The sequence below is a fragment of the Balaenoptera borealis genome (genome assembly GCF_965194805.1).
Source record: "Balaenoptera borealis genome assembly, chromosome: 4".
In the NCBI taxonomy this organism is placed as follows: domain Eukaryota; kingdom Metazoa; phylum Chordata; class Mammalia; order Artiodactyla; family Balaenopteridae; genus Balaenoptera; species Balaenoptera borealis.
The window spans coordinates 55,714,000-55,741,361 of NC_138861.1; the positions used below are offsets into that span (position 1 = coordinate 55,714,000).

The 27,362-nt window shown below is 37.2% G+C and overlaps 2 protein-coding genes across 2 annotated transcripts in view; one reads left to right on the forward strand and one right to left on the reverse strand.

Annotated features, from left to right (window-relative positions):
- Positions 1 to 27,362, reverse strand: part of LOC309627472 (uncharacterized protein) — a 347,968-nt gene that overhangs the window by 16,952 nt on the left and 303,654 nt on the right. The window lies entirely within an intron of this gene.
- Positions 2,049 to 4,050, forward strand: NAA11 (N-alpha-acetyltransferase 11, NatA catalytic subunit). The gene is given in 2 exon segments (XM_082389449.1): positions 2,049 to 3,208; positions 3,210 to 4,050. Coding segments are annotated over 2 exon segments (690 nt in total). The 5' UTR covers positions 2,049 to 2,668; the 3' UTR covers positions 3,360 to 4,050.

The window sequence follows — 27,362 nt, forward strand, 5'->3', positions numbered from 1 at the left end:
ACAGATACATAATTGATATGTGAGTTTTGAGTTTTTCTAAGTTCGTCTATCTTGTCACACCTGCCTCATTTGTCAAGCCTACACTTTAGGAAGTCCAGTAAAGATACGCTGTTCTATAGAAGACCACAATGAACTCAAATTCTGATAGTCCATGCTTTTTAAAGAAGAACCTATAATAGAAGAACCAAATGACTTTCTGGATTAAGCTTTTAGAGCCATGTCATCTCAAAACATATATCCTTGCCCATGGAGTGACGTTTAACATAAAACAGAAATTTCTGAATGGAAATAATACTGGGAAATAACTTTTTCAATGTATAGAGTCAATCAAAACATCAAGGATATAAAGTCTTATCTTAAATCTTAAAAACTTATTAATGAAAACACAACTAAGTGTTAAATTACAACAAAAAATAGTGGCTTTTCAAGCTATATTACACAAATCACATGGCTGTAGACTACTTCAGCTAGTAAAGGAGTGTGTAACCTTATTGGAAAGAATGCTGCACACATTTTCTACATGAGTTAGAGTATAACCATGACCTAGCTAATGGTACAAGAAAAGAGACCATCTAATCACAACAGAATTAATTTTGGTGTTTGAGTTTCCAGGTAATGATATGACAGGAAATGGGAAAGGAAGACTGTATAAGATACATAGATAATTCTAAGGCTTACAGTCAGGTTACATGCAAGTGGTACTAATAAAATATGACTTCTTTGCACTATTAAAGAAATACCACATACCTTGCTATATCAAGGTGGTATAAAATTTTTACAATGTATCTAGAAATGCAATTTAGGATTTATGACAAAGGCAAGAATGCAATATAGTGGAGGAAAGGTGATTTTTTTCAATAAATGGTGCTAGATGGTTAGAATATCCATGGAAGCAAAAACAGCTGAACCTCTACCTCACAACATACACAAAAATAAATACCAACAGATTGCATATGTAAACATAAAATGTAAAACAATAAAGGTTTCTGGAGAAAACATAGAAGAATGTCTCTGTGACCTTGGAGTTAGCAAAGATTTCTTAAACAGGACACAAAAAAGCATTAACCATGAAATGTAAAAAAGTGGACAATTGGACTATGTTAAAATTCCCACTTGGTGTCAGAAATAACCATTAAGAGAATGAAAAATCAACCAGTAAGGGAGGATGCTATTCACTATAAATATATCTGACAGAGGAGTCATATTCAGAATATATATATTTTAAAAACTCTTAAATATCAATGAGAAAAATACACACAACCCAATAGAAAAATGAACAAAAGACTTGAACAACCACTTCATAAAAAAAGAATTTAGAATGGCTAATAAGCATGTAAAAAAGGTGCTCAACTTCATTAGAGACATGCAAAATAAAACCACAATATAATACTACCATTCTCCCCCACCTCCCCACCTTGGCCAAAATGAAAAAGATGAGAAATACCAAATGTTGATGAAAATGTGCAGCAACCATTTTGGAAAATAGCTTGGCAGTATTTACATAAAAGTTGAATATGACGTTATGTTTTGACCCAGTAATTCTAATCCTAGATAAATATGCATGGGTCAACAAAAACATGCTCCAGAACGTTTCGCTACACTATTCCTACTATTCCTAAATTAAAAATAATACAAATGGCCAACAACAGTCGAATGGGTGAATAAGTTGTGATATGTTTAGGCAATGGAATATCAAACAGGAAAGAGTATAAAGAATTCCCAACTACACACAACAAGGTAGCTGAAACAAGTATCGAGTAGAAAAAAAAAAAAAAGACACAAAAACAGTGTATGCATTATGAGTCCATGTATATAAAGGCTGTTAGAAATCTAGGTCACAGTTACTCTTGGGACATGAGGCAAGGAGGACTGGAAGGGGGCATCAAGGGGGGGCTTCTGGAGTCCTCGCAGTGTTCTAGTTCTTGCTCTAAACTCAGGTTACATGGGTTTATACAGTTCGTGAACATTTATACAGATGTATCTAAATTAAAACGTTACAATTGAAACAAGTAAAAGAATAATGACGACAATGGATCAAACATTGTATTAAAACCATTGAGAGGGGCTTCCCTGGTGGTGCAGTGGTTGAGAATCTGCCTGCCAATGCAGGGGACACGGGTTCGAGCCCTGGTCTGGGAAGATCCCACATGCCGCGGAGCAACTGGGCCCGTGAGCCACAACTACTGAGCCTGCGCGTCTGGAGCCTGTGCTCCGCAACAAGAGAGGCCACGTTAGTGAGAGGCCCGCACACCGCTATGAACAGTGGCCCCCGCTTGCCGCAACTAGAGAAAGCCCTGGCACAGAAAAGAAGACCCAACACAGCCATAAATAAATAAATAAATAAATAAAATTAAAAAAAAAAAAAAAACATTGAGAGCATAATGAACTCCACTGCCCCACCCCCTCAGCCATGCGCGCGCACACGCACAATGAAGTGAAAACCTCATTGGCTGGGACTAGGCGGACACTTCCGGAAGCCGTATCTTAGCACCGCCCCTTCCGTCTGCTGGTTATCCTGCCTTCCCGCCATCCAGCCTCCACGCCATCCGGCCTCGCAGCTTCGGCCCCCCTGGACTCAAGCCCCCGAGGCAAACAGTGTCCCTTGTGCTTGGCGGTACCCTCTCTCCCAGTCTCCGCCGTCAGAGCCGGCTCGCTACCCACCGCCATTATGAACATCCGCAGTGCTCGGCCAGACGACCTGATGAACCTGCAACCCTGCAACCTCCTTTGCCTTCCGGAGAACTACCGGATGAAATACTGTTTCTACCATGGCCTTTCCTGGCCCCAGCTCTCTTACATCGCTGAGGATGAGGACGGGAAGACTGTGGGCTCCGTCCTTGCCAAATTGGAGGAGGACCCAGATGATGGCCCCCACGGACATATCAGCTCCCTGGCTGTGAAGCGTTCACACCGGCGCCTCGGCTTGGCCCAGAAGCTGATGGGCCAGGCCTCCAGGGCCATGATAGAGAACTTTAATGCCAAGTACGTGTCCCTGCATGTCAGGAAGAGTAACCGGGCAGCCTTGCACCTCTATTCTAACGCTCTCAACTTTCAGGTTAGTGAGGTGGAACCCAAATACTATGCAGATGGAGAAGATGCTTGTGCTATAAAGCCGGGTCTGTCGCAGATGGCAGATGAGCTTACAAGGCAGCTGGAGCTGAAGGAGAAGGGCAGGTATGTTGTGCTGGGCTCCAGGGAGAACCAGGAGGTCCCAGGGCAGCACACTTCCTGGTTCTGAAGAGGCCTGTCAAGAGAAGAACCTGGCCACTGATAGTGACAGTGACAGCAAGGAACCCAGTGAGTCCACGGAAGGCCCCCGTGCCCAGGACAGCTCAGAAGACTCAGACTCCACCTCCTAGAGCCTGCTTAAGGTACGTATTCTCTCTTCCCTGACCCAGTCCCTATCTCCCCTAAATTCCTGCACCATACCTGGGTCAGCCCAATCCCATCCCATTCTAGCCCTGATGGGTTTCACTGTGAAAACCACATGTGGACCTTGGGGAGGAGTGTAGAGTGGGTTGGGGGAAACTCATTGCTCACTATTGGAAGTTAATAGGACTCCATGCTGAAAGTAGATTACATTCAGTAAAAGAAACAAGCATTTATCCTGCCTTTTCGGTATGAATTGTATTTCCGGGTATCCACATAGTCAATGAAAGAAATCTCTTCTTTATAGAATGACAGCTAATAAAGACAGAAAGAATGACAGAATTATAAAATTGCCATTTTGCAACTCTTGAAATAATAGATCTAGCCAATTGTCAATGACTAATACCATTAGGTGAAAGTTGGAGCAGTTTGCAATGATGGATCAGACTGGCAACTGTTGAAGTCACTGGTCAAGTGTAACATCACTATGAAAGAGACAAATATTATGTGCCTCCAAATGCAATAGGAAGTGCACAGTGACACCTATGAAATATTCTTGCCAAAAGAAAATTTTGTGTGTGTGTATAAAATTTATCTTGAATTCAAACAAGGCCTTAGATCTAACTACCATTTTTATTAAAATAAAATAATGATAATAATAATAGAGGGACATGTTAAGCTACAGTCTCTACAGAACAAATGACCTGGTATCTTCAACAAATAAATGTCAAATAAATGTTTTAAAGAGGGAGGAGGAATTTATCTATTAAACTTTAGAGATATGTTGACCAAACACAACCATTGTGGAGACTGTTTGACTTAAACAAACCAAATATAAGACATTTTGAGATGACCAGGCAAAATTTGAACATGGACTGTATATGCTATTAAGGAATTGTTAATAATTTTGTTAAGTGAGCTAAATGGTATTGTAGTATTATGTTAAAAAAAAAGTTCTTATCTGTTAGAGATATATATTGAAATAATTAGAGTTGAAAGAATATGAGGCCTAGAATTTACTTTAAAATAATCCAGCAAGAAAAAAAAAAAATACTCCAGCAAAAAAAGGTCAAGGCAGGGGGAATAGATAAAATAAGAATGGCAACATGTATAATTGCTGAAGTTGGGTAATGGGTACTTGGGGGGTTCATTATGCTATTCTTCACTCTTGAATGTATGAAAATCAACATGAAAAGTCAAAGAACAAAAACAATTATGGTTCTTCCGACTACACCCTAATACTAATACTAAGCAGACACTGAAAAGTAGTTTAAAAAGACTAATTTCCCTTAGGCTCAGTGTAGAAGCTTTAACTTCCAAACCTACTCTCCTTACCCTTACATATGAAAAAGGCAGCGACTTTCTCATAACAAAGTCCAGTCATGAGTGACACACACTGCATATAATTAAAATAAATGCTGTTTGATTAATTTACTCATTCATAAAAACGTGTATATGCCTGGCATGAGGCTTGGCGCTTGGTATACACCAGTGATTAGGACAGGCTGATGTTTACATTATACAGCATCTTATCTTCGTGGTTATTGGCTTCTCTTCAGTTGTTACACTCTACCTGAGTAATATTTTAAGTAAATGAAGATAATTGGAGATTGCTTTAACACTGTATATATATAGTTTTATATATTATATATATAATTTGATGAATTCAAAAGCACTTAATATCTGATGTGAGAAACAAAAATAACTGTCACCCTAGTAGGGAAAAAGAAAATAATAAATAGTAGTAAGAAAATTATTGTGTGGCAGTTATATTACTGTAATTGAACTTTATTTCTAAGATGAAGGAGTTGTTCCTTGTACTTAGCAAAACTGTCCTTCCATGTTAGTATCCTCTGAGACATCTTCACTGGCTCCATCTAATCTTTGGTCCTCATGAGTCCCTTCTGGGTCCTTTCCAATCAGAGGCCTCTTCAGGTCTCGGGTGCTCTCTGCCATGTTTGGGCCATTTTGGTAGCAAGGGTATTAGTGTGTCTAGGCTAGTTGCCCTAAAAATTAACCTCCAAATCTCAATAACTTAATACAATAGCAGCTAATTTCTCACATCACAGTCCAATATGAGTCAGCAGGGTGGTGGGGATGTGAAGGAGAGAGGAAAAGAAGGGCCCTCCTCCATGAAGTCATTCAGGACTCCATCTCTTCCTTAGCCCTCTTTGGCAATCTGATGAAGCCTAAGGACTCCTCAGAAAATTGTCTTTTAATGGCATGAAAATCTGTGAGATCACAAAGGAAACCAATTTTATTGAAATACTGTTACCAAATTATTTTATAATAAACTTATGTTATATATGTGCCTTTTTATTAGCATATGTAATAAAAAAAGTCTAGCAGTGGGTCTAATATTGTTACTTAAAAGCAAATTGAGTGTGAATTGTATCTTGAGATACCTCCAACAGCTGTAATATAATATGAAAATACCTGTGATTTGTATTGGTGATAAAGTCACAAGTATTGCAAATATTACTATTCATTGGGGCCTACATTCATAACTGAAGGAAATGCTAAGTTTCAGTTAGAGGTTAGGGAAAATACAGAATTATTTTTGTTCCAAATCCAAGTTCATGGTTCTCCTCAATTTGATTAATGGATCCCAGGTGAAGAACCCCTGATTCAATGCTGTTTTCTAGAATCATATGTCCTCTACTGGTTCATATACATTCAGCTTGCAGATAAGGGAAGAGAATACACACAGAGGTTCACATACGTTTTGAAGGTCAGTCCTATTTTCCCTACTAACTGCAGGGGAGGCTAGGTAATGTAGTTTAGCTGTATGCCCAGGAGGAAGAGGAAGGAGTTCTGGGAACCACACAGCTTAGTTTCTGCAACAATGGGAACCATCCTAGTGGTGCTCTGAACTGTGAGAAATTCTGCTTCCATGTCCAGCTAGGAGCTTGGGATTACTCTGCTGCCCGCCCTCCATAACATGGCACAGGGAACTCTGTGCAGCTGTCTAAGGCTGTCTGCTTAGTCACATGACACATAGGTCTTCTGCTCTTGCACAGACCTCGGCATGGGAAACTGGGATCCTGCCACCTTGCTGCCTTTAGATCTCTTGTTAAAGCCTGGACGAAATGACCCCTCTACTTGGAAATCCCCCAAATTGTCTAAGGCTTCAGTTACCATCCCTCACCTCCATCCCATTCAACAGGGCATTACTAAGACATACACCTAGCTGCCTGAATGGGAAAAGGCTACTGTGAAGAAAGAAAGAAAGAAAGGGGAAAAAAAAAAAAAGGTTAATACTACAAAAGTATTATCTTTCCACAATTCTGTCATTCCTCATGTGGAACTGGAGTTAAAATACCTACAGAAGAAAGTCCTGAAAGAAATAACTTTTCGTTTTCCCTTATCTTCTTTTGGGTCTGGGCACCAGAGACAGTTAAAGTTAGAAGATTTAGAAGTGATGGTGAGTAGGGCAGCTGGTGAAGGAAACTGGAGGTCTTCATCTACAAAATGGTAATAAAAATCACTAATAACACTATGAGAACACTATGTCATAGGAACTATTCTAGGTGCTGTGTATGAATTGTCTCACTTAGTCCTCCTAATTTCCCTCTGAAGTAGGTACTATTACTCCATTTTACAGATGAGAACTGCATGTCATTCAGACAGTGAATGGAGAACAGGGGTGCAAACTCAGATGGTGAGACTCCACCATAGTGAGCATTAAATGGACAGTCCCTGTAAATTGCTTAGCACAATACCTCACACACACTTATTTATTCTGTAAATTTTAGCTCTTAATATAATCTGTAGTAATAGCAACTATTTAGGCTCTTTTCTTCTCCACACTAATCAAATGATAGAATGTTGTGTATGAGCAGCAACAGTTTGCAGTCTTGGAAGGGAGATGCATCTTAATGATTAAAATAGCTTTCACTGACAAGCTGAATGTCAAAGCATTCAGCTGAATCAACGCTCATCAACAGCAGAGTTTCTAGGGAGCCGTAGCAATGAAGACAGGTCAGTTCAAAACATGCTAGTTGAGGCAGGAATGCCATCAAATTGACGCTCCTGACAAGAAATATGTGGGTGATTAATAACAAAAAAGGGGAAAAAATGCAAAATCTTAGAATTTTCCATTGAGCTGGCAATATTGAGTTAACCAAGGTTACTTCAGTGACTCTCCTTTTTTGGTTGATTCTTTCTGTCGCTAAGCTGTCATCCTAACAAAAAGTTGTTAAATGTTCACATGAGCATTCACTGAAATAGACTGTTCTTAATTTTACCAGACAACTAATTATAGCTGGGATGATATAATGAAATATGGAAGAAAGTTAGAGACTGACAGGTCTGGTAAATTCCTAGTATAACCTTACCCCAGATATGCCAGAAACCATAGATTTCAAATGTAGCTGCACTGTATGAAGATATAGAGGGGAGGGGGTTGGGAAGAGAGAAAATATTGTTTTGAAATACTAATCAGATAGTATCATTTGTTGAATTAATTTATAATCTCCAGTAATGTCACTTTTCAATCAGTGTATGATGTACATTTAGGATGACTGAAATACCAACTTTGTCAGAGGTAACTGATAAAAGCAGAGGCTTTTCCTAAATTTTGTACTCTTTCCATGCTAAGGAGCTTTATGGTGGAAGAAGTAAGAAAGAGAAGATAATAACCATTCTTCTGTGAATGGCAGTGGTTCAAAGAGCCTTCCTGAAACATTCTGCAATGCTATTTCTTTAGACTGACATCCTCAGAACATCACAGGAATTTTTTTTTAAAGTCAGGTCATAAAAGTCTGTTTTGTTTTCAGAAAGTAATGATAACAAGGTATTTCTCAGGCTGCTGTTGCCCTCCTTTAAGGAATCGTAGTAATGTAAAAATTTGTACTTCATAAGCTAATAAATTAAGGACTGTAATATTCATATTTTATCTTAATGTCTTAAACATACCAAGGAATATTTACTGAGAACACTAAAAGAACTATAGAATGTTTGGTTTTTATATAACTTCTTTTGCAGGCCTCTCTTAACAGTATTTGAAACAACTTGAAAAAGGTGATGATAGACTTTATGGCCTATTCTCCCACATCTTATTACTCTTCCATTACAGCAAATACACTTTTTTTAAAAAAACAAGATTTTGTATTATATGCTTCTGAATGTCCTGCACCTTGATTTACTGTTGTTATTCTGAGAACTGACTTCTCTGCAATTAAGATTTTGTACAAAAATGCTTTTTAACTGCTCTGTGCCTAACAGTCAACTTTTATTACTTCTGTGTGCGTTTGATAGATGGGTAAAGAATGCATGTTTGCAGTTGTAAGGTTCTGTTGTTTTGTTTTGTTATGTTTGCAGTTGCTCAGCAATGGGAAGCAATACTGCACTAGCTTTTCTTTAATTGATATATTCCATTTACATATCACACAAACCTTTCTTCCTTATTAAGGATAGGGTCCATGTCCCATTTATCTTTGTTTCCTTAACTCCTGGCACATTATTCATTCATGGTAGGTACTCAGTACATACTCACTGAAAGAAGGAAGGAAGGAAAGACGGACCCTCCCAAATTACCAGTGCAGAATTTAAAAATGGAAAGGAGAGAAAATGTACATAAGGTACTACTTCCTATTACCTAATGTAATAAGGACACTTTTAAGTTATGAATAAAGAGACAGTTGGTATTTTGGTTTCATCTCCAGGTCTCACAGAAAGAAAATATGACTTATAGAATTAGACACATTGCGTCTAGCTTATCAAGAGCTAAAAAGGCCTTTCATTTCATTAGAATTGAGATAAATTTCTTTTTGAGTGGAGTAGGATGGGATAGAATTTGAAGATGACAAGCAAAAGTATCGTGGCGTCTTTAGGTTTAAAATAGGATCTTTGTTTAGATAGCCTCAACCACCAGTGGGCAGACAGCAGAAGCAAGAAAAACTACAATCCTGCAGCCTGTGGACCAAAAACCACAGTTACAGAAAGATAGACAAGATGAAAAGGCAGAGGGCTATGTACCAGATGAAGGAACAAGGAAAAACCCCAGAAAAACAACTAAATGAAGTGGAGATAGGCAACCTTCCAGAAAAAGAATTCAGAATAATGATAGTGAAGATGATCCAGGACCTCGGAATAAGAATGGAGGCAAAGATTGAGAAGATGCAAGAAACGATTAACAAAGACCTAGAAGAATTAAAGAACAAACAAACAGAGATGACCAATACAATAACTGAAATGAAAACTACACTAGAAGGAATCAATAGCAGAATAACTGAGGCAGAAGAACGGATAAGTGACCTGGAAGACAGAATGGTGGAATTCACTGCTGTGGAACAGACTAAAGAAAAAAGAATGAAAAGAAATGAAGACAGCCTAAGAGACCTCTGGGACAACATTAAACGCAACAACATTCGCATTATAGGGGTCCCAGAAGGAGAAGAGAGAGAGAAAGGACCATAGAAAATATTTGAAGAGATTATAGTCGAAAACTTCCCTAACATGGGAAAGGAAATAGCCACCCAAGTCCAGGAAGCACAGAGAGTCCCATACAGGATAAACCCAAGGAGAAACACACCGAGACACATAGTAATCAAAGTGGTAAAAATTAAAGACAAAGAAAAATAATTGAAAGCAGCAAGGGAAAAACGACAAATAACATACAAGGGAACTCCCATAAGGTTAACAGCTGATTTCTCAGCAGAAACTCTGCAAGCCAGAAGGGAGTGGCATGATATACTTAAAGTGATGAAAGGGAAGAACCTACAACCAAGATTACTCTACCCGGCAAGGATCTCATTTAGATTTGATGGAGAAATCAAAAGCTTTACAGACAAGCAAAAGCTAAGAGAATTCAGCACCACCGAACCAGCTCTACAACAAATGCTAAAGGAACTTCTCTAAGTGGGAAACACAAGAGAAGAAAAGGACCTACAAAAACAAACCCAAAACAATTAAGAAAATGGTCATAGGAACATACATATCGATAATTACCTTAAACGTGAATGGATTAAATGCCCCAACCAAAAGACATAGACTGGCTGAATGGATACAAAAACAAGACCCATATATATGCTGTCTACAAGAGACCCACTTTAGACCTAGGGACACATACAGACTGAAAGTGAGGGGATGGAAAAAGACACTCCATGCAAATGGAAATCAAAAGAAAGCTGGAGTAGCTATACTCATATCAGATAAAATAGACTTTAAAATAAAGAATGTTACAAGAGACAAGGAAGGACACTACATAATGATCAAGGGATCAATCCAAGAAGAAGATATAACAATTATAAATATATATGCACCCAACATAGGAGCACCTCAATACATAAGGCAACTGCTAACAGCTATAAAAGAGGAAATTGACAGTAACACAATCATAGTGGGGGACTTTAACACCTCACTTACACCAATGGACAGATCATCCGAAATAAAAATAAATAAGGAAACAGAAGCTTTAAATGACACAATAGACCAGATAGATTTAATTGATATATATAGGACATTCCATCCAAAAACAGCAGATTACACGTTCTTCTCAAGTGCGCATGGAACATTCTCCAGGATAGATCACATCTTGGGTCACAAATTAAGCCTCAGTAAATTTAAGAAAATTGAAATCATATCAAGCATCTTTTCTGACCACAACGCTATGAGATTAGAAATCAATTACAGGGAAAAAAATGTAAAAAAGACAAACACATGGAGGCTAAACAATACGTTACTAAATAACCAAGAGATCACTGAAGAAATCAAAGAGGAAATCAAAAAATACCTAGAGACAAATGACAATGAAAACACGACGACCCAAAACCTATGGGATGCAGCGAAAGCAGTTCTAAGAGGGAAGATTATAGCTATACAAGCCTACCTAAAGAAACAAGAAAAATCTCAAGTAAACAATCTAACCTTACACCTAAAGAAACTAGAGAAAGAAGAACAAACAAAACCCAAAGTTAGCAGAAGGAAAGAAATCATAAAGATCAGAGCAGAAATAAATGAAATAGAAACAAAGAAAACAATAGCAAAGATCAATAAAACTAAAAGGTTCTTTGAGAAGATAAACAAAATTGATAAGCCATTAGCCAGACTCATCAAGAAAAAGAGGGAGAGGACTCAAATCAATAAAATCAGAAATGAAAAGGAGAAGTTACAACAGACACCGCAGAAATACAAAGCATCCTAAGAGACTACTACAAGCAACTTTATGCCAATAAAATGGACAACCTGGAAGAAATGGACAAATTTTTAGAAAGGTATAACCTTCCAAGACTGAACCAGGAAGAAACAGAAAATATGAACAGACCAATCACAAGTAATGAAATTGAAACTGTGATTAAAAATCTTCCAACAAACAAAAGTCTAGGACCAGATGGCTTCACAGGTGAATTCTATCAAACATTTAGAGAAGAGCTAACACCTATTCTTCTCAAATTCTTCCAAAAAATTGCAGAGGAAGGAACACTCCCAAACTCATTCTATGAGGCCACCATCACCCTGATACCAAAACCAGACAAAGACACTACGAAAAAAGAAAATTACAGACCAATATCACTGATGAATATAGATGCAAAAATCCTCAACAAAATACTAGCAAACAGAATCCAACAACACATTAAAAGGATCATACACCACGATCAAGTGGGATTTATCCCAGGGATACAAGGATTCTTCAATATACGCAAATCAATCAATGTGATACACCATATTAACAAATTGAAGAAGAAAAACCATATGATCATCTCAATAGATACAGAAAAAGCTTTTGACAAAATTCAACACCCATTTCTGATAAAAACTCTCCAGAAAGTGGGCATAGAGGGAACCTACCTCAACATAATAAAGGCCATATATGACAAACCCACAGCAAACATCATTCTCAATGGTGAAAAACTGAAAGCATTTCCTCTAAGATCAGGAACGAGACAAGGATGTCCACTCTCACCACTATTATTCAACATAGTTCTGGAAGTCCTAGCCACGGCAATCAGAGAAGAAAAAGAAATAAAAGGAATACAAATTGGAAAAGAAGAAGTAAAACTGTCACTGTTTGCGGATGACATGATACTATACATAGAGAATCCTAAAACTGCCACCAGAAAACTGCTAGAGCTAATTGATGAATATGGTAAAGTTGCAGGATACAAAATTAATGCACAGAAATCTCTTGCATTCCTATACACTAATGATGAAAAATCTGAAAGAGAAATTATGGAAACACTCCCATTTACCATTGCAACAAAAAGAATAAAATACCTAGGAATAAACCTACCTAGGGAGACAAAAGACCTGTATGCAGAAAACTATAAGACACTGATGAAAGAAATTAAAGATGATACCAACAGATGGAGAGATATACCATGTTCTTGGATTAGAAGAATCAACATTGTGAAAATGAGTATACTACCCAAAGCAATCTACAGATTCAATGCAATCCCTATCAAATTACCAATGGCATTTTTTACGGAGCTAGAACAAATCATCTTAAAATTTGTATGGAGACACAAAAGAGTCCGAATAGTCAAAGCAGTCTTGAGGCAAAAAAATGGAGCTGGAGGAATCAGACTCCCTGACTTCAGACTCTACTACAAAGCTACAGTAATCAAGACAATATGGTACTGGCACAAAAACAGAAACATAGATCAATGGAACAAGATAGAAAGCCCAGAGATTAACCCACGCACCTATGGTCAACTAATCTATGACAAAGGAGGCAAAGATATGCAATGGAGAAAAGACAGTCTCTTCAATAAGTGGTGCTGGGAAAACTGGACAGCTACATGTAAAAGAATGAAATTAGAATACTCCCTAACACCATACACAAAAATAAACTCAAAATGGATTAGAGACCTAAATATAAGGCTGGACACTATAAAACTCTTAGAGGAAAACATAGGAAGAACACTCTTTGACATAAATCACAGCAAGATCTTTTTTGATCCACCTCCTAGAGTAATGGGAATAAAAACAAAAATAAACAAATGGGACCTAATGAAACTTCAAAGCTTTTGCACAGCAAAGGAAACCATAAACAAGACGAAAAGACGCCCCTCAGAATGGGAGAAAATATTTGCAAACGAAGCAACGGACAAAGGATTAATCTCCAAAATATATAAACAGCTCATTCAGCTCAATATTAAAGAAACAAACACCCCAATCCAAAAATGGGCAGAAGACCTAAATAGACATTTCTCCAAAGAAGACATACAGATGGCCACAAAGCACATGAAAAGATGCTCAACATCACTAATTATTAGAGAAATGCAAATCAAAACTACAATGAGGTATCACCTCACTCCTGTTAGAATGGGCATCATCAGAAAATCTACAAACAACAAATGCTGGAGAGGGTGTGGAGAAAAGGGAACCCTCTTGCACTGTTGGTGGGAATGTAAATTGATACAGCCACTATGGAGAACAATATGGAGGTTCCTTAAAAAACTAAAAATAGAATTACCATATGACCCAGCAATCCCACTACTGGGCATATACCCAGAGAAAACTGTAATTCAAAAAGACACATGCACCCGAATGTTCATTGCAGCACTATTTACAATAGCCAGGTCATGGAAGCAACCTAAATGCCCATCAACAGACGAATGGATAAAGAAGATTTGGTATATATATAGAATGGAATATTACTCAGCCATAAAAAGGAATGAAATTGAGTCATTTGTTGAGAAGTGGATGGATCTAGAGACTGTCATACAGAGTGAAGTAAGTCAGAAAGAGAAAAACAAATATCGTATATTAATGCATGTATGTGGAACCTAGAAAAATGGTACAGATGAGCCGGTTTGCAGGGCAGAAGTTGAGACACAGATGTAGAGAATGGACATATGGACACCAAGGGGGGAAAACTGCGGTGGGGTAGGGATGGTGGTGTGCTGAATTGGGCGACTGGGATTGACATGTATACACTGATGTGTATGAAATTGATGCCTAATAAGAACCTGCAGTATAAAAAAACAAACAAACAAAACAACTAATACTAAACTTTTATTGGGTTATTTGTATGGAAATATGTTAATATAAATGTTTCAGACATTACATGAAATTTCTAAAAATCTTATATTTGTATTTGTATGGAAATATGTATGGAAATATGTTAATATAAATGTTTCAGACATTACATGAAATTTCTAAAAATCTTATATGTTCTGGTATAATGTTATAAGTAATAATCCTAGTTATTACTTTAAAATGTATATCTCAGAAATAACTAATTTTCTTGTCAACTGCATTATTATGAGCTTTCATCAAATCTTTAACAGTGGTCATTTTTAAGTCTTTTGTCATTTACAGACAGTTCTGGGTGTACTCCGATGCTTTTGCAAATATGTTCGTATAAAAGGGTTTCATCTTCAAGAAATTCATGGAAAAGACTCTGACAAGTACAGGTTTCTGGTAACTGACTGTACTGCTGAACTGAATGAAGAAGCATTTTCAGAACTCTAATGAAAAACTGATGAACTCATAAAAGTGCTAACAAAAGATCAAGATGAAAAACAAAATTAATTACATGGGACTGAGTGAACTGATGAGGATGATTATAATTTTTGTGACTTTCTGTCTGAATTAAAAAAAAAAAAAAATCCCACAAGGACTCAGAGGCAAAGAATATACAAATCAATTTTCACTGCAAAGTAAAGGAGCTGTTACAGTGGAGGATTACTGGACTGAATGTCAATATTATGACATAGTATGAGTGTGTTTCATGTTTGGTAATTGCAACCATTGTTGCTTTTGTTGTGGTCATCCATGTACAATGCTTGGTGTCAGTCTATCTCTTGTAAAAATAAAATACAGTGTGTGTGTGTGAAAGAAAAAAAAAAATAGGATCTTTGGGGTAGATCTCAGCCTTTCACTGTCCTCCCTCCTCCCCTTTCTCCTGGCAGAAACGGCTTTTAGGTGTTAGAAAAAGTTCAGGTGTCCTCACGGCAGGGAGAGGAGAAGAGCCCCAGATCCACATGTGGATCTTTGTGTTGTCCACTCAATTCTCACTGGCTTCCATGGAGATATATCTAGTCTAAAGTGGCTATTAATGCCTTGCTGATCTGCTGCCAAAGTCTGTCATTGGTTAAACCAGTATTTTATTCTGTCGGAGCCTGTAGCCCTCCTTTGCTCACTTGCTCTCTTTTCACTTCTCAACAGCATTGCAGGTCTTCATGTCTCGGCCACGTCTGCCCTCTGAGCCCTGGCTTAGCCTGTGAGCTCTGCAGCATCTGCTCTGGGGTCGTCTCAAGGAGACCCCAATGGCTTCTCACTGTCAGCTCTCAACCTTCCACATGCCCTGCTGGGAGTGAAGGATTACGTGGACACAAGAGCCTGCTGCACAAGAGCCAAGGAAGTTTGAGGCCTTCCATCACAGAACCTTCCTTGGCCTACTCACACCACGCTGCCGTTTTATTCTGTTTGTAGTAGTTTGTCTTGCAAGGTTGTCTCTTCCGAGAATGCAGAACAGAAAGCAGGGCAAACTCCTGAACTCCTCTGCTTTCTGTTTTTGCCATTATTTATCTGGGTTTTCATTCTTGAGGGGGTAGTCAGGACCGTCAAGTCAGACCTCATGCCCCCTTCCTCTTCCTTCTTCATCTTTTCTGGTAGAAGTTTTCTGTTTCCTCTTCCATTCTCTGGGAACCTGTCCTCTGTCACGTCCTCCCCTTTCTTGAGGAGGTATTCTCATTCTCCTTCCCAGCGGGAGGAAGTGGTGAGTAAGGGCTTCTACTATGCAATCAGAACTTGGAGATTTCAAGAAAAGGACAACCAGTAATTAAATTGGAATATCTAATCTGCTTGTTTGTATCAATTTGTTTTTTTGTTAGTGACATAACTTGCCATTTATTGAGGACCTATAATGTTCAGGCACAGTGCTAGGGCCTTTATTAACAATATATTTAATCCTCTCAGCAACCCTAGGAGGTAGGTATTATTATCCCTGTTTTATAGATGGGGAACCTGAAGCTCAAAGAGGCGAAGTAAATATCTAGGATCTGAGCCCAAGTTATTTGAATTCAAAGCCAAAGTTCCTTTCACTTTCCTATTGCTACTTTTTGCATTTTATTTATAAAAGTGTGAAAACCATAGCAAAAAAAGGAGAATCTACTGTTTTAAAATGTTGTGTTGACTTAATACATGACAACTATATGTCATTTGTAAATATTTAGATAACCCTCTATTATAATCCTATTTACTATTTTCCCCAGTAAAAATAAGTGAAGACAAAGTGTTTTGACCGCTTTTGACAAAGTGCAGTGAAAGTCACCAGATAAATCCAGAGTTATTATTAATGTTTTTATATTCACTGAATGTGAATTACCATAGTATATAACATTTCTCATGTTTATATTTTTATGAAAACTAGTGTATATGGTTTTAAGTCAAAGCCCTGACATTAACCATCTTATGACAACAGATAAATCTGTTCTCTGTAATCATGATCAGCCCTGCTAAGCTCTTCTTACAAATCTTCTCTAAGAATGCACTCTAAGAATGCCTACCTAATAGTAAATGATTGCCTGAGGCAGACATAGAAGTTTTTTTCCTACACAATAAGGATTTGCCATTTCCTATGCCAATACAAACCTCTCATCTATCTTTCCATCTTTCCTTTTTTTCTTTTTAATTTTCTTTCCCAATTCTAAAACTATTTTATTCCTTCCCCTCAAGCATCTGCTTATCTCTTTATTTTTAAATATAACAGCTTTCTAACATCTGTCTCTAGGGCAGCATAATCTTACTGATGAAATATTCCATGTTTTCCTTGAGCCCTTGTCAATATGTCTTCGTGTGAACAGCTTAGCAGATGGAGAAACAGAAGGAGTAGCCTCAGCTTACCTGAATGATTTCTCTCTAGCGCCAAGCACATTACTGTCTCTACTCAACTTGATGATAGGAACTGGAGTAATTGGAAAATAAGAAATGATACCTGACTTTTGCAGTGTTATTTACTAAAACCGTTGGCTGCTTTTCTTTGTTACTGTTATATCCCTTTTCCCAGTCTCATACCAGGAGAAGACAGAGTTATAGCAACCTACCTAATTTGGACTGTGCCTACTTAGATAATGGAAGTAAAATAAACAATAATACTTTGGGCATAAATTAGCATGTTCTCAGTGGTTCCAGGGTGATCACGGTGATTTAGCAGCGGCAACAGCTTCTGCAGCACTGAAATTGTGGGAGCCTATGATACTGCTTTATGTAATAGCGTTGTTCTTTTTACATGGGGCAAATTATTTTTATTACTTTTTAATGGACTGACCACTTTTTCCTTAAGTACAAACCTAGAGAGGCCAAAGCAGGGCTTTGAAGCAAGGATATAGGATAGTTAATGGTGAATACCATTGGACTAGCTGTAGAAAACGACCCACACCCTCTCCTTTACTTGCTGCTTTAAAGAAACTACCTGGGTGGGCTCAGGTCTGTTAGCAAATTGTTCAGAAATATTATCAAGATGCAAAGTTTTCTTTGGCTAATAGAGAGAAACTTGTGAATGAAGTCTGTGAGTTACCTAGTTAGAATCGGTGTGATTTTTCCCTTTAGAGATAAGAACAAGGGACAAACAAGAGGTGATTGTCTAAAAATAATGGGGTATGTGGATGTGTGGGAAAAGTGGGGAGTGGTGCTGGAAGTTAGTCCAAAGCTGGGAAAATTTGGAAAGGATAAGGACTCTGAAATAGCTCAAAGGAAGTTTTCTCCAGTTTTCACATGCAGATGAGTCATCTGGGGGATCATGTTAAAATGCAGATTTTGTTTCAGTAGGTCGGGGGTGGGGCCTGAGTGTCTACATGTCTAACTAGTTCCTGGACAACACTGATGTTGCTGGGCTAGGAACCACACTTTGACTAGTAAGGGTCTTAACACTCATCTGCAACCCTGGACCTAGTCGAAAATATCTGTGACTAGCCTTTAGGTCAGTTTGGATTAGAACCTAAATAATTCGGAGTCCCATTCTTAAATACACATACAAATCCTGTTTGTCTTTGGAATTTTGTCGTATAAGGTTGATGGCCTAATAATTTTAATAAAAATTCCAAATATATTTCATCAAAATGTGTAAAACAAAAACACTGTATATACAATATATGAGATACATTGATAATAATTGACATTACATCATCTATTATTATTAGAATGCCTTGATATGTTAATATTTCCTCATCTTTGACTTCCAAACAAGTTAACAGTATATGAAATTTTTGAACTATTAATTTGTTGTGTTCGTTGGTCCATAGATTACCCTAGACACTATGAATTTTTCCCATGCTGACATTTGACATAGAAATTGAAAATGATCGCATTTTAAAAACTGGAGTATGAGATCTGTATGTGGATTAAAGTGGTGTGGGAAACAATTTCAAGAGAAAATTTCTATCCAGGGGTAAGAATTTCTAGCCCAGGTTTTCTCAAAGTATAGTTCATGGACCTATTGCATCAAAGTCACCCAGGTGGTATGTTAAAAATATAGTTTCTTTGACTCCAGCTCAGAGATCTGTTTACAAAACAGATCCTCTATTTTTAACAAGCCTCCAGGTGATTGTTTTACATGCTGCCATCTGAAAATCACAGACTAGTAAGGTGTTGAATTCCTCGTGAAGGTAATTTGAAGGGCACTTTTTCCATGGTGATGCTCTCCAGATTTAAATTTATTTGTCCAAAGAAGCATTTTTTTTTTTTGTCATTACTTGCCTGCCCATTTTTTCCCCAGTCCTCCCACATCAATGCCCCACTCCCCATTTCCTAGTTTTATCCTTTTTTTCCTCCAAGTTCTAGTCAAGCAAACAATAGCTACAATTTGGCAGTAGTGGCATATAGCACAAGCTTGAAGAGTGAGAACACTCACAAATCACACTGAATTTTTCTTAATTTGTTTCCAGAACAAAAAGCTCAAACATTTCAATGTTCAGTTAAGAATCAGACAACAGGCCAGTCTGGAATCACATGCCTTTCTACTCATGTGTCATTAGCTTCTCATATCCCTTCATCATCTGGGTGTTCTGAGTTAGAACTTTTATTAACAGTACTCAGCCAAAAAACTGATGAAACAGACCAAGTGACTTATCACAGCCCTTCTTTATACTTTTTCCTAGACATGAATGCTTCTTTGAAATCTTAAAGGACACAGATCATTTCCTTGAGGCACACTTGAAGGGTTATTTCAACAGCTTGTTTCCTTATATGGATATAAGAATTGAATTTTGTGAAGTTCTGGGAAAAAAAAAAGTCCTTTCATTATAAATCATACATATATTGCTTTCCTAACCAAAATTAAGATAGATTTTGCACTTTTGGTATAAGGTCATCACCTCAACTACATATTATAAAAGCTTACTTAGAGAATACAGTCCTTAGCAAATTGAGCAATTTTCACAAGAGGTGGTTTAATAGAGTGGGATCACAGACCTGACTCCAAAGGCTTAAATTTTAGTCCCAGTTTGGCTTATTACTACCTGGATATCCTCTGGCATGTCAATTTTCTCATATATAAATTAGGGAAAAATAACTTCCATGCCCTCTGGGTTATTGTGTAATGAGACAGTATAAGAAAAACTGCACTGTAATTTGTAAGAAGACGTGTAAATGTTATTGCTAACGTTTTTACTTTGCTAACATTTTTACTTTCAGAGATTTTTGTCCCCAAATTCAAACTGGTGCAAAATAACTGATCATTTTCTTTTTCGTCTCTAGCCATCCAGAAAAAAAAATCAGCTTTTCAGCAATGACGAATGTGTGCGTGTGTGAATATTTTAAGGGATGACGTATGAAGAAGGGAGTGAATTCCTGTAAATGTAGCAAATCAACTGTCTATATATTCATTTAAAAAGAAAAGAGGCTTAATAAAAGTTTATCTCTTGCTCTCTATGACCTAGGCATTCATATGTAATAAGATTATTCATGTGAATCAAATTGTACTTGTTCTCCCATTTGCATGGTTTAGGTAAAAGAGATTCACCAAAAAAAAAAAAAAAAAAAGAAAGTGATGAAAGTTTTCACATACTCAAAAACTTTAGTAAACTATAGTAGTACATTAGCATCTGGCTGATTTTCCATCACCAGAGCCCTAAGTAGTGTTAAGTCCCACAGTCCCTACTTTTATTGCTTAAAGGAGGTACATAAGTTAAACTTTGTTAAATAATAGATGTTATAAAGAATTCTGAAAAGTTACGGACTCCCTTATATGAAGAGGCTTCTAGGAAATAAATATTTCTAATTGTTCCTTTGGCATCCAAGACAGTTTTGTGTCTTGGTAAATAAGTGTGCCCTACTTAGTGAGATTCCCAGTGAGTGAGAGATACGCCTTTCTTTAAAAAGTGGCAGAATGATTAGTGCGAAGGAAAGTTGAGAAAGAAGAACCAACACCACAGAAGGGCTCTAAGGCACATCAGTCTAGGAAGACGTACATTTGGAAGCTGAAGATACAGATTTTGAGCCCCTTAAAATTTGCCCCTACTGTATATCCCTTGTAAAGTACTGAAGTATGAAAAACAAAGATCCATGATATATTTTCTACCACTTCATACATGTTCTTTAATTTTATTCTCTTCCTTATAATTGGGAGAATCAGAGGGGACAGGGTGGGTAGATTATATCCAGTAAGCATCTAAGGCTCAAGTATCACAGCTTTTGTGTGCCTAATTGATTAGCATCTTTGTCTCAACTGTTTCAAGTTAATGGGTGGTAATATTACATAGGGGTTAAGCCCGTACATTCTAGGTTATACCTGGAGTCTCTGAAGCACCTGCTTTAGAAATATTTAAATAATTGCATATACCCTGCTTTATAAGGATGACAACCATGTCGAAATGATACATTCATGAAATAACCTGATAGCCATTTGTCAGCTGATGGTAGAAATCCAGAGTCAGAGTTAGAAAATCAGTTTAGGAGTGAAAGTGTCAGCTGTTACAAAGTCAAATATTGTTTATGAAATTTCTATTAGGTCCACTCTTATCCTTGTCCAGAAAAAATACAGATCATTTTGTTGATCACTGATTAGAATTTTATTTGGGCATTGAAAGGAAGTAGTTTCAGAATAATTGGACATCCTGAATAAAAAAAGTAAGCGGTATTTGTACTTTAAAATTATGTATACTAGTACAATTCTAATTGGAAAACATTTTGGTCACTTATGTTAAAAAACAAGTTCCTGTCTTTGATGAGGAAAAAACATTATAGTGGCTTATCATAGAATGTAAAGCTTTTAGAATCACTCTGTAATTCATGGCTTATCCCTGAGAATTCAGAGCTTTATAAATTATAAACATTTTCCAGGACAGGGTACACACTGTCTTATGTCAGACGGGGCAAGGTTAAGCCAAGGGCATAAATGAATTTTCACTTTTTCACCCTGAATTCTTCTTCCATCCCTGATACCCAGTATTCTATTACTCTTTTCTGGCTTAAGTTGTACACCTCTAACCTGCACCAGAATTCCTTCAAAATAACCTACACTCAGATCACTTTTTTAATACCTTTTCCCCTTCTGTCCCCACTTCCCGTAGATAGATGGATGGATGGATAGATAGATAGGTAGATAGAGCGATCCTACATCATAGCTGGTAATAAGCATTTTTTAAAATTCACACAAAATTATTCATAACTGGAAGGCTTGCTCCTCTAAAGAATATTTATATTTAACTCAAATGAATCTCTGGTAGGATAAACCTGCTTCGTCAATATTCTTATCCTGTCTATTGGAAGATCTAAACTAGGGCTCCATGAGGTGTCCTGCCACCTTGGGCCACAGTTTTCAAAGGAAAGAGTAAATGCATTTCTTATCTATGAGCAAATGAAGGCATAGAGTACTACGAAGCAATGTTTGCTTTTAAGACCTGAAACTTTCTTTTCTTCATCTTTCCTCCAATTCTTTTTTATTCTTTCTCCCACATCTTCAACAATATTAATGTCCCAATTTATACACCTATAAAACTGGAATAATTGTAGGGTTGCTCTAAGGACTATAAAGCTGTTGCAAGGGTTAAGTAAGATAATTCATGTAAATTATGCACCCATCCAGAAAATAGTAGGTGCACAATAAATATTGGTTCCAGTTACTTCCCTTCTAATTGGTGAGTAAACATTTTAATAAAGCTAATAATTCTAATACAGAACTTTACATTTGAATATCTTGTTATGCAAAAAATTATTTAGTGATCATAAGCTGTTTCTGTCTTCTCAGTGTCTTCTCCATTCTCTTCAGATTTATCTCTGAGTATGCCCAAGCAATAACAGGTGCTCAAGTAAAAGCACGAATGAATGAAATGAAAGGATTCACAGATGAGGAAAAATTGAACCAATGAAGATTATACAAAATCCCACTTTATATCAAATAATGGTAAAGCAAGAATCCTTTACGATCAAAGAATAAATGTTATTTTAAGAAGAAACACTCCAGAGCAGTTCTGCGCCAATAGTAAAGTACTTCTATTTTCCCTGTTTTCAAATCTAAAAGCCAAATAATATTATCCTAATATTTCCTTGCACAAAAGGTAAACTAAGAAGTACAAATAACTAAGAACACTTAGCAAATCTCTTAATCAAGATGTGTTTCTCCAAATATAATAACAAAAATTCATTTAAAGTAAGAAAGTATGATGACCAGTGAAAACCAGGACATTGCAAACCTGGTTTTCACTTTAGAAATAAAACTAAAATAATGTTTGAAATGTTTTAAGAGTACAGTAAAATGTGGTTGTCATAGGTGTTTATGCTTTTTGAAAGGGGAAAAAATGACTACCATTTCATTCTTTGTGCGGAACAGTCTGATTTGTCTATTACAAAAAAAATGAGCAATAATCTCCAAGAAATCATCTTGACCAGCATTAATGACTAGTGTGATAGTTAAGAGCCCGAGGCATAGCCAGAGGCCATTAAGGCTCTTGGGGGGGGAAAAAGTTGGTGGATTGTGGTTTACCAGTAATTAACCATAGTTATGAATCAAAACTTCCGAAGAGATAAAAGTTAATCTGGATTATTCTATCTGTGTCTCTCTTTTCATGCACCCCTCCCCCACCTTTTTTAGCAAATAGGAAAAGAGGATGCTGCCATCATTTCACAAACCAGGTTGGATTGGCAATAATTCATTTAATGAAACAGGGACACTCAGGGGACCAATTAATGCCTTTTCAAGCTTAGACTACTATAAGAGCCACTTACAAAAACAAACAAACAAACTCAGTCTAACACATTAGTTGATTGTTGGTGAACTGAAACTCAATCATGAGATCATAAGGATTTTTTGGAGCTTTTTTTTTTTTCAGTTTTTAATCCTATCTCAGTAAAGGTAAATACATAAGGATTATAAATAAACAAATCTGAAGTAATATAGATTGGGGGAACCTCAAGAGGGTCAGGAGATAATGAAGATTATACATCAATATTGGGATTATGAATGTTAGTTCTTTATTTCAATAAAAGTGGATAGAGATCTTTCATATCAGGGACAGGGCTTAGCTGTAAGGACAAAGTAATCTTCTGGGAATTATGCATACAGGCTTGACATCATTTTTATTGGATGGCTGATGAACTGGAAAACTCCAGGATAGCCAAGCTTTAATTTGTAATCTTAATTTTCATATAAATCGGTACATTTCAGGGGGAGGGAGCGGGGGGATGTGGGGGACTTTGATGCTTGCTAGCCTTGTGGTAATAAGACAGCGCTGGAGCGCGGGCTGCAGTACTAACTCATCCAGTATCTGAGTCTGTCTTTTCCTCTATCCATCTGTCTTCCATCTTTACATCTATCATTTAAAGAAATTTACAGCCTACAAATACCAGAGAAGCTAATGTTAGTGCAATCTTCCCTCCACCTTCTCTTGGAATGATCTATAGTAATCTACTTATCACAGACATGCACACTATAATGTACAATAATTTAATCTTCAGCCAGGAAAATGACTGCAGTTGTTTTCCAAGCATGCATTAATAAGGTTTTTTCCTTCTTTTTATCTTTTTTAAAGGCTATAGGGCATGAGAGAACACTGGTCTCCCTTCACAAAACAATTATCTTGATGCTTCTCATATATACTTTCACATCCATAGGATTACACAGGGGCAAAGTTATCAAACTAGAACATAGTAGTGATTTATTTGGTCACACAGAAACTGGGCCCATATATTTCCAATATGGAATGCAGACGCCTTTCACATTGTAAAAGAAGTAAAGTACTATTGAATAGAATATTTTAGAAATATATCAATAAAATAGAATTTTCTCTCTAGACTGTTCTGGTCTTTTAGATCATAAGTAAAATTGAATCTTCATGCAAAATTGTTATAATCGGAGACTATTTGAGTTGAATTGACCATAGAAAATAAGAGGGGAAATTATTTGTTCACAAGCACATATTTTTTCTCTCCTTTCAAGTAATGTTTCTACAGCTTTTCAATCTAAAAATTGTAACTTGTCCTGTTGTTACTTTGTTATTGTCCTACAGCTACTTTACTTCCTGGAGCAAAATTAATATGCCTTAACATTGACCACTTTCTTTCTACATGCCTTGCCTCCTTTTGCAGAAATGCTGCTATACGTCTTGTCTCTGATTAGGCTAGAATGATACAAATCTTAATCAACGAATTAATCCATCCATCCATCCATCCACTGTGTCAAGCACTGTACAGAGTGATAGATATACTCAGGATATACAGTATTTTAAGGAATTCATGACTTAGTAGGGAGATAGACTTGTAACAAAAACAAACAAGACTTGTAACAAAAACAAACAAACAAACAACCAAAAAAACAGAGAAGGCTTCCAGGAAGAAGTGACACTGGGGCTGAGATTTAAAGATATGAAGAGGTTAGCAAAGCAAAGATAGTGACGGATAAAATGGGATAGTACAACATTTGTAAAGGCAGAGCAAATGAGAGGGACTTTGACACATAACGCAGGAATGGAGTTCACAAGCATTTACAAAAATGAATGAGACTAGTGAGGTATAACTTGGTAAATGGTAAGAGCCTCAAAGGAAAAGATACAATATTCAGTTGAAGGTGTGAATCTCTAATATCGCATCCATTAGCATTTACCTGAACAACTTCAATGACTGGAAATTCATTACAATGAAAGACAGCTGAATTTATTTTCAAAATTCTAATATTTAGGATATTCCTAAATTTTCTAATTTTTTAGAACTAGAAAACATATTACATATACCTATCACCGAAGCTGATATGACTACCACCACCGCCAAGTGCCAAGTGTAGCAAGTTGATCACATTGTATCCCTTCTCTCATGGAGGGTATAGCAATTTGCCTTTATAGAAATATATGAATTTCTGTTCTAGTCTACAGCACTTCTGCCAATACCATTATTTGCGAACTTAAAGAATGCCTTATTCATTGCCATATAAAGCTACACAAACAAGGAACCCATTTTACAACAAAGGAAATGTAGCAGTGGGCTCATGCCTGTGGAATCACTCGTCTTACGCTATGCCTCATCTTCTAGAAATGGCTGCTATAAAACAACAATAACTGAACTGAAAGCTCAGTGGTATTCAACCTTGAGAATTTGGGAAACTTTCTATATGCCTTAAACCAGGAGTCAGTGTATAGTGTTATGTCTCCAACTGTCAGCATGTACAGGTTTGGGAGCCAGGAGGTGGGATGGTAGTAAGCCCTCTCATACTGTGCCTAATAACCCACTTAAGCAATTTCTGCTTGTCACCCCTGATGTCTTGGCTCAGTGGGTTTAGTGGTCCTAGTGTTCTAGAGAGGAATATTTATACCAGGTGTATTAAATTGGAACCTGTGACTGTCCCTGGCCGTTTTGGGTTCCTCATGCTTCTAAACCAGCAAACCATTTTGAACAGGATGATTGATGCTACTTTCCAGAAGGAAAATTGGGTTGTTGTCACATACTCAGGCAAAGAAGACTATGTCTAGAACCTAGGAGTTTCACTGAGACACATCTTAGTACTCTCTTGCTTAAAAGTACCGTCCCCAAACTGTGGTAACTGAATGACTTAGATCCTATGGGCATAAAGGTTTGGGTCATCTTCAGGTAAAGCACTCAACTAGCTGAGGATCAGCAGAGGGAAAGGGGAGCATAGTGTAAGGGTGTGACTTAGTGTGGCTAAGATATACTGCTCTATACCGTGGAAGGCTGACCCCTATTGATCACCTTGACTGGATTCCTTTGCCCCTTAGTTTCCAGCTGGGATGGGTCAATGCGACCAAGTAGAAAGAGAAAAAGAGAACAGGATATCTACCCCCCAGCTCTTCTTCCCCAGCCACAATTTGGAGTGTTGATTTATTTCCTCTACCTATGGCAACAGCTCTTGTCCAGCAGATAATCTCCCATGAGTGCTTCTTTCTTCATATTCTGGTAGTACCTTCCTCCCCTTGTCCCTTCTGTCCCAGGAATGGTAGCAGCTTCCTGATGTTGCTACATCATCCCTTGTTCATCTCTTTTGTTCTTCTCAGGTTTTTATAATCAGACCCTCATTTAACTCTCTTCAGTCACCCCCTTTTTAAAAAAATTTTAACTTTATTTTGGAGCAGAGTTGATTTACAGTGTTGTATTAGTTTCAGGTGTACAGCAAAGTGAATCAGTTAAACATATACATATATCCATTCTTTCTCAGATTCTTCTCCCATATAGGTTATTACAGAATATTGAGTAGAGTTCCCAGTGCTATACAGTAGGTCCTTGTTGATTATCTGTTTTATATATAATAGTGTGTATACGTTAACCCCAAACTCCTAATTTATCCCTCCCTCCCTTTGGTAACCATAAGTTTGTTTTCAAAGTCTGTGAGTCTGTTTCTGTTTTGTAAATAAGTTCATTTGTACGATTGTTTTAGGTTCCACGTGTAAGGGATATCATATGATATTTGTCTTTCTCTGTCTTCAGTCACCCTTTTGAGTGTGTCATCTGTTCCCTGACACCACCAAAATCAATCCATCTTTATATCTCTACATAGCCTTATATTTCCATTACTTTATCAGCTTTAAATAATATTGCTATCCATCTTATGATACAAAGAGATCAGCATATTTATTCCACCTCTTACTGCTTTCCCTCTCATCTCC